The sequence below is a fragment of the Gossypium hirsutum genome, chromosome D05 (assembly GCF_007990345.1).
Source record: "Gossypium hirsutum isolate 1008001.06 chromosome D05, Gossypium_hirsutum_v2.1, whole genome shotgun sequence".
NCBI classification, from domain to species: Eukaryota; Viridiplantae; Streptophyta; class Magnoliopsida; order Malvales; family Malvaceae; genus Gossypium; species Gossypium hirsutum.
In genome coordinates, this window is record NC_053441.1 from 64562151 (window position 1) to 64571497 (window position 9347).

The window sequence follows — 9347 nt, forward strand, 5'->3', positions numbered from 1 at the left end:
TGACAGCTATACATATAAAGGAAGGAAACAAGACCATGTCAAAATTTCCAAAAATTAGCCATTGATTTTTGAACAGTTAAACTTTCGTATTCTATTTTTTAAAATTGTAAATTCTCAAATAATGTAAATTAGTCCTAAAACTCAAGTTTTGAAATCTTTACAATTTAACCCCTTATAGTTTCAAACTTTACTATTTTATGCTAAACTTTCTAAATTTTCATATTTCATGATCATATAATTTAGTTACTACATCAATATTTGAGATTTCACTACTCAAACCCTTACTTCATTTTGGTCCTTACTTCAATTTTATCAAATTAAATCATTTTTCAATTTGAATGCATTGATGTGAAATTGAGGGAGCACTAAACAATGTTGATGCGAGTTTAGGCAAAATTGGTGGATCTGATCTCCTTAGTAATTTCTTTGTGGAAGTACCTGCTTTCACAATGCAAACTTGGATAGTTTGTGGTGGACGATGATGAATCATTTCACAGTCAAACACATAATTTTTAAACACAAAATTAACGATATATTGAAATCATTATTGAAATTATAATCAAATTTAATACATGTTCTTTTTATTAGCTTAAGGGCGTAAAAACCCTTCAAAATTTTCAAAAAAAAAATTTAAGTCTTGTTTTTTCTACTCAATTGAGCCCTTAAACTATTAAAATGTATCAAAAATATCTTTACACTTCTTCAAAAAAAGCAATTAAACCCCTTTTTTTTTCCCGCTCAATTGGGTACTTGAACTTTCATAATGCATAAAAAAAACCTTTAAATTTTTTTTTTCAAAGAAACAATTAAGCCTCTATTTTTTTCCCACTCAATTGGGTACTTGAACTTTCATAATGCATCAAAAAGGCCTTAATTTTTTTTCAAAAAAGCAATTAAGCCCCTACTCTTATTAAAAATTAGAAAAAAATCATAAAAATAATAAATTTTAGAAAAAAATATTAAATTTTAATAAAATTTAAAACTTATTAATAATTTGAATTTTTTTTAGAAATATAGTCAAAAAATAAAAATTTATAAAAATTTATAAAAATCATAAAAAAATAAAATCCATCAAAAGTCCTTTTAATAATTTACTTTAACTATTGATCGTTAAAGTTAACGACATCTAGTTTTTTCAATTAAAGTTATTATGTGTCGCAGCACAGCTTGATATGTAGCGAAAACAGATAAAAAATTAAAAATCAATAAAAGTTATAGGAAAATTATAAAATATTTCTTTTGGTACAATAATTTTTATAAATTTTTTTACAAAATTTATATTTCTTTACATTTCGTATAATTTTCTTATGACTTTATAAAATTTTATAATTTTTTATATTTCAATATATTTTTAAAATTTTTAAAATTTTTAAAATTTTTAATAAATTTTTAATATTTGATTTTTTATTAAAATTTAATAATATTATAGATTTTATTGATTTTAATTTTTTTTCTAATTTTTAATAAAAGTAGGGGCTTAATTGCTTTTTTTTAAAGTTTGAGGGTCTTTTTGATGCATTTTGAAAGTTTAAGTACCCAATTGAGTGCCAAAAAATAAAGTAGGGGCCTAATTGCTTTTTTTGAAAATGTTTGAGGGCCTTTTTGATGTATTTTGAAAGTTCAAGTACCCAAATGAGTGCATAAAAAGAACAGGGGTTTAGTTGCTATTTTTGAAAAAGTTTTTACCCTTAAACCTCTTTTCTTTTTCTAAATTTAATTTAGAGCCAACTTTGAGTAAAGACTTGGAAATTTAATTAGCAAAATTTCTTTCCATGTAAAAATTTCCCCTATTTCTTGTTTGAATTTAAAGCAATACAATATTTTTCTAGCAAATAATAGAAAATGACAGTCAATTCATTCCAAGCAATACAAAATTTCCAGTCTGGTGGAAAATCTATTAATATATACACACTTAGGGACCATATATATATATATTCCAGTCTGGGTCTTTGTCGTGTTTTGTTGGTTGGCTATGGTCTTGTTGTTGTTTCCACTGCCTGTGGTCTTTGTTTCTAAGTCATATGTGGCCTTGTTTGCTAGACCTTAGTTGCTAAGTTAAAGGGAGTGAATAGAGCACCATTTTCTTCTTCTGCGTGGAAAATAAGTTGGCATTATGCCAATTTCCACATTCATACATATAAAGGAAGCAAGACCAAGTCAATATACTTTCTAATCTCATCACTTCTTCTTTCTTTAGGGAGTTCAAGTGAAATACAAATTTTTCCACATCCAATCTCATAAATAATCCGTCTTTGAACTTTCACAAAAAAACATTAAATACCCATTCACTTTAATTCTACTATTCTTAAATCATTAAAGTTTTGTGGAAAATAAATGAATATAGGCCACACATGCTTTGAATTTTTAAGTAGTCCACAATTTTGTTCGTTTGTGTGCAAAATTCTACATTGCTTGACAGCCATACATACTAAGTAAATAGACACCCACATTGTTTACGTATTATGAGGAAGAAGACTAAGTCAATCTACTTTGTAATCTCATCAATCTTAATTTTCTCAGTTGTTTAGGGAGTTCAAATGAAATACAAAATTTTGAAAAAAAAATGTGTCCAACTTTGTGAATGAAAAATTTATGGTAAAAAGGATTTGGTATGGATACTTCGGCCCGGGTAGCAATACTCAGGGTAAGTTTATCAATACATTGCTTTTGGTTGGAAAGTGGCGTTGATAGGTTATGGATGCGGGTTAGTGTTTGGAATGGCCATGGGATGTGTTGTTTTCCAAACCGGTAAGGCGAAAAGGTTCGTGAATTTGGTTGAAGACCAACATGAGAAGAGGCGAAGAAGAAAGCAAAAATATAGCACTCGCATCAATGGATGAAGAAGGATCTAGTTGGTGCAAATGAAGTTAAAGCATTTCTGCTGTGTCTTCATAATTTCTTGTTTAGTAGTCTGTCAGAAAGTTTTTCCTATGGTGAAAAGTTGCATTGGTATGTGTCTGTTTTTATGATTGTACCAATTCCTCTGTATTTCATTGCATTTCGTACTATTTGTAAGGGTTTAGTTCGAGTGGAACATCTTGTATGGTGCAACTATGTATGTCTTCTTTCTTGAATTTCAATTTTAGTAAACATTATACTGCTCAGCATAAAAAAAAATACATGTAGAATTACAAAAGATTCAATTATTCAAGTTCGAGTTGCATTTATAAACACGTGATGATGATGAGAATTCATGAACATAAGGTATGGTTTGAGCCCTTTTGCCATATGCATTTATGTTGCTGATATTCAAACATGGAATAATTCAACCTGCCTTTGTGTATTCTTAGTTTTGTGCCAAACCTATATATCTATCGACAAATTTAAGAGTAACATTTACAATAGCATTGCAGAGTAACATATTTAAGATTGGATTACACAGTCAAAAGATTGCAGCAACGATGAGATTAATCCAATTACAGGAATTGGTATCCTAAATGGCTTTTAGGTACGTAGCTTCATTGACGGTACAAACGAGTTAAAATTTCCTGCATTCATGTCTTTGTTTTCCCTCAAGTAAACGTAGTCAATACTGCAAATGGTGTGGAAGTATTGTACATTGTGGCCCAAATGTCCAAAATTTCCCCATTGCTTGTAAATTAAGTTTGGGTGAGAGAGATGGGAGGAAGCAACAGCAAGTGTGAAGTCAATAGACAATTGATAGTCTTAGTCTTTTTTTGTCGAGTTAAAAGTATAGTCAATAGACAATGAATAGTTAAATCTGTAGCAGTCTTCTTCCTCTTTATTCTTTTGTGTGGAAAATTATTTGGGACCAAACTTGGCGTGTTATAAGGAAGAAGACTTTGTAATCTCATGAATGTTAATTATTTTACTTCTTTAGTAAAAAAAAGTAATCAATTTTATGAATGAAAAATATATGGTAAAGAGGAAGTAGTTGTTGATCACTAACAACATGACCAAAATATATGAAAAATATATTTGTCGCATCATTTTTTGAAAATAACAGAACTTAATAAATTTAACTGTTATTGTTTGGTGATGACTAAAATTTTAAAATTTGAAAAGTACATGAACTAAAAATAACCAAATTAAAGTATAAAGATTAAGTCCACAACTTTTGCAAAGTACGAGGACTAATAGCAGAAATTAACCTAAATTTCATATGGGTCAATTACAAAAATAATCACTAATTAAACTATTCCTTTGGTTCTATTCTAGTCACTCAACTATAGAGGTGCTCATGAGCCGGGCCAGGTCAGGCCTAAGCATGATATTAACGTGCTTTATGCTTGCTCAAGCTAGGCTCAGCCCGAAATATGAGCTTAAAATTTCACCTAAACTCATTCATATATGCAGAAGACTAACCCAAGCTCATTTTAGGCATGCCCATAAGGTTTTTAGTTTTTTTAAATATTTATATTATATTATTTTAATATTTAATAATTTAAACATTTTTATTTATTGAAAATTTTTATATAGTCATCTTAACATTATTTTAATGTTTACATTATAGTATTATTATATATTTAGTATAAGTTTATTTTTTTAATCTGTTCTAAATTATATAATATAAAGTATTATACACTTAAAAACGGGTCGGGCTGGGCTCGAGCTTTGAATGTTCAAGCCTAAACCCAGCACATATTTTAAACGGGCCTAATTTTTTATCCAAATTAACCCATTTTTCAGGCCTAATATTTTTATCCAAACCCTTCCAAATTTTGGGAGGCCCTTGGGCCTTGGCAAGTAGCCCAACTCAAGAACAAGTTTACTCGACTATTAATTTTTTCGATTTAGTTGTTATCCTTTTCGAAAGTAAATATTTTAGTTACTCTCCTGTTAGTTGTTGTTAAATGAGTGACGGAAAGCTGATGTGGGCTTTTTTATTAGTCTAATAACAAATTTAGCCCTCTAATGTTTACACATTCTATCAATTTGATCCTAGATATAAAAAAAATCAACAAATTTAGCCCTGAATGTTAACAAAACTTGTCATTTTAGTTCAAACTCTAAAAAATTTAATAAATTTAACCCTTAATATTTTCAAAAATTAGCAATTTAGTTCTAATTCTAAAAATTTTAATATATATATTTAAAAAAATATTTTTAATCCTCTGTCACACCCTTTGATTTTTTTAGATGAGCTAAAATCAAAATATATCATTATGTCTTTTTGTTTTAATGCTAAAAGAGATAAAAAAAATGAAAAGCTAAAATGACTTTTCGTTTGTAAAGTTAAAAAATGCTAAATAAATCATTATGTCTTTTTAGTTTTAATTTTTTTACTTGATTAAAAGAAAAATAATTAACGAAAGAAAAATAATTATTCTCAAATAAATTAATCAAAATTTATAACAAATGAGATTTTGGATTTGAATTATGAGGCTATATATATATAAGTATACACATTTTTATGAAATACAAGATTTTGCTAAAAGAAAAAGCATCCAATTTTAAGAATGAAAAATATATGGTAAAAGCATCCATAACTTTTCAATGTTAAAGACAAAAAAGACTGTAACACCAATGTTGTGGTATTATTTGTTGCCTATAAATACCATTCCTATCCTTCTTCTTCCCCTACAGACATAACATGGCCTCCTATCTGTTTCTCTGCCTATTCCTCTTCTTTCCCCATCTTTATGCTTCTTTTTCTTCTTCAGGATCTCACTCCTGCTCTTCACTAATCCACTTCAAGAACTCTTTTTCCATAACAGAGGGTGCTTCTTGGTCTTGCGATCATATTACAGGTCCTAAATCTTATCCCAAGACAAATTCATGGAAGGAGGGTACAGATTGCTGCTCATGGGATGGGGTCACTTGTGACCACCTAAATGCTCATGTTATTGCCCTTGACTTGAGCTGCAGTTGGCTATATGGCACCTTCCCTTCCAATACCACTCTCTTCCTTCTTCCTCACCTTCAAAAACTCAACCTTGCCTACAATGATTTTAATCTTTCCAAATTTCCATCCGAGTTCGGTCGGTTTACAAGCCTATTCTACCTCAACCTTTCTCGTACAGGGTTTGCAGGAGAAGTCCCATCCCAAGTCTCCCACCTGTCAAAATTGGTTTCACTTGATCTCTCCTATTGGGGTGATGAACAATTTACAATTGACAAACTTGCTCTGGAGGGACTTGTTCAGAACCTAACCGAGGTCAGACATCTGTTTTTGGATGGAATGAACATGTCTTCTGTTAATGCTCATGTCTTCATGAATCTATCCTCTTCTCTAAGGTCTCTCAGTCTTGCTGGTTGTGATTTGCAAGGAAAATTCCCAAACAACATTTTTGATTTGCCAAACCTCAATCTCCTCAACTTGGGAAACAACCAAAACCTCAATCTTGATCCTTTGAAGTTGAATCGGAGCAGCAATCTTGAACATTTGGATCTGTCATGGACGTCCTTCTCTACAGAATTCATTGATTCAGTTGATAATCTACAGGCCTTAAAGTCCTTAGGTCTATCAGGAAATTCTTTCTTTCAAGGATTGTCTGTCTCAATCACAAATTTATCATCTTTGGAGCAATTGATAATTTCAGGCGCAAATTTTTTTGGAGGATTGCCAGACTCGGTGGGTAATCTTGTGTCCTTGAAGTTTTTAGATCTCTCCAATTCCAACTTATCAGGAACGGTTCCAAGATCACTGGGGAACCTCTTGCAACTCACTCATTTAGACTTGTCGGGGAACCAATTGAGTGGACAAATTCCAAGATCATTGGGGAACCACTTGCAACTCACTCTTTTAGACTTGTCGCAGAACCAATTGAGTGGACAAATTCCATCGTCAATTCTAAACCTAACGCAGTTGGAAAGCTTGAGAATATCTGAAAATTCATTAAACGGTTCCATTCCAGATGAGGTAACCGCTTTTCCTAATCTAATATATTTAGACTTATATGACAATTTACTCAATGGAACACTTCCGTCATGGTTGTATACTGCTCCCTCCTTAAAGGATATAAAACTCTCTCAAAATCAATTCAGTGGGCATATCAAAGAATTCCAATCCAAATCACTAGAATTGATATGGTTAGAGAATAATAAACTCCAAGGTCCTCTTCCATCTTCAGTATTCCAACTTCTCAATCTTACCCAACTCCTTTTATCCTCAAATAATCTTAGTGGTGTCATAGAGTTTCGCATGTTCTCAAACCTTCCAAATCTCGAAGATCTTGACCTTTCATATAACAGCCTATCCTTAACATCTAATACTACTTCTACTGTTAATCTTACAAGCTTATTTTTGTCATCTTGCAATCTTAGTGAATTCCCCCAATTTTTAAAGGGGCTTAAAAGTTTGAAATGGTTAGACCTCTCTTGCAACAAAATTGAAGGCAAGATTCCACAGTGGATGCAAGAGGTGGGAAATGGCTCTTTGACTTACTTAAATGTATCCCACAACTCTTTGACAGAAGTTGAGCACTTTCAATGGAAGAATATTGAATTTCTTGACTTAAGCTCCAATTTGATCCGTGGAAATCTTCCGATTCCAGCTTCGACCATCAATGTCTTTCTAATCTCAAATAATAGTTTCAATGGAGAGGTCTCTTCTTTAATCTGCAATGTCACTTCTCTTGGAATTCTTGATTTGTCCCACAATAACTTGAGTGGAACAATTCCGCAATGTTTTGGAAATTTGAGCAACAGCCTTGAAATCTTGAATCTGAAGAAGAACAAGTTTTATGGGACGATTCCTCCAACATTTGCAGAGGGATGCCAGTTGACTAATTTCAACTTAAACGGAAATCTGTTAGAAGGGCCTTTGACACCATCCATCCTTAATTGTATTGGTCTGGAAGTGCTAGATCTTGGTAACAACAAGATCAATGATACATTTCCTCATTGGTTGGGAAGTCTTCCATTTTTGCAAGTTCTTGTATTGAAGTCAAATCATATGCATGGTTCCTTATGTGTCAATAGCTCCAAGTCTAGCCTTTTTTTCTCTAAAATCCAAATTTTTGATCTCTCGAGTAATTATTTTTCTGGACCCCTACCTGTGAGATACATCAACAGCTTCAAGGCTATCATAAATCTAGAGAAGATTGGTAGTACAGTGTCGTACATGGGGGTGAATGATCCTCGTGGTAGTGGCTTCTATACCTATTCCATTGGAATTGTTATGAAAGGACAAGATATGGAATTGGTGAAAATTTTCACCATGTGGATGATCATTGATCTATCAAACAATCAGTTTGAAGGGGGTATTCCAAAGGTTATTGGGAAGCTTAACTTACTGAAAGGGCTCAACCTTTCTCATAATAACCTTAATGGTGGTATCCCCACCTCAATAGGGAATTTGACAAATCTTGAATGGTTGGACCTATCTTCAAACAGGTTGTCTGGGACGATTCCAATTAGATTGGCAGATCTGCCATTTCTTTCGTCCTTCAATGTTTCTGAAAATCAACTCCATGGTCAGATTCCTCAAGGCAAACAGTTCAACACATTTGGAAATGATTCATATGAAGGGAACAGGGGATTATGTGGATTTCCGGTCTCGAAAGGTTGCAACATCATTGAGCCAGCACCTCCAAATGTGCTTGAAAAAGATGGCTCAAAATCAAACATTACTTTTGGTTGGAAAGTGGTGTTGATAGGTTATGGATGCGGAGTGGTGTTGGGAATGTCCGTGGGATATGTTGTTTTCCAAACTGGTAAGCCGAAATGGTTGGTGAATTTGGTTGAAATCCAACATGAGAAGAAGCGAAGAAGAAAGTCAAAGGATGGCAGTCGCAGCAATGGACGAAGAAGGATCTAGTTAGTGGAAATGATGTTCAAGTGCTGATGTTGTATCTTCATAATTTCTTGTTTTGAAGTCTTTCAATTTTTTTCCTATGTGTAAATATTTGAGGTTAAATTTGTTATTAGATCAATAAAAAAACCCACATCAGCTTTCCGTCACTCATCTAACGACAACTAAAGGGAGAGTGATTAAAATATTTAATTTCAAAAAGTTTAGCAACTAAATTGGAAAATTTAATAGTTGGGTGACTATTTTTATAGTTTACAACATTTTTGGTGACCTGACTATTAAGTGACACTTTTTAGTTGGCATAATAATAATTTGATTCCTCAATTTTTATACTAATTTTTGTCAATTTGACTCTGATTATATAGAATGATTACAAAGTTGCTGAGTTAAAGGGAGTGAATAGAGCACCATTTTCTTCTTCTGCGTGGAAAATAAGTTGGCATTATGCCAATTTCCACATTCATACATAGAAAGGAAGCAAGAGCAAGTCAAAATAATTTCTAATTATTTCAGTTCTTCATTCTTTAGGGAGTTCAAATGAAATACAAATTTTGGGTAAATCAACTCTTCATTTTTATGAATAAAAATTATATGGTAAAAAGGAAGTAGTGTTAATAATAATAATAAAGAT

General features: G+C 31.9%; 1 protein-coding gene across 1 annotated transcript; it reads left to right on the forward strand.

Moving 5' to 3' along the window:
- The first annotated feature begins 5554 nt into the window (after window positions 1–5554).
- On the forward strand, window positions 5555–8858 carry LOC107900042 (receptor like protein 22). The gene has a single exon (XM_041092537.1). The coding sequence runs from the start codon at window positions 5555–5557 to the stop codon at window positions 8720–8722; it is 3168 nt and encodes a 1055-aa protein (XP_040948471.1). The 3' UTR covers window positions 8723–8858.
- The last annotated feature ends 489 nt before the right edge of the window (window positions 8859–9347 follow it).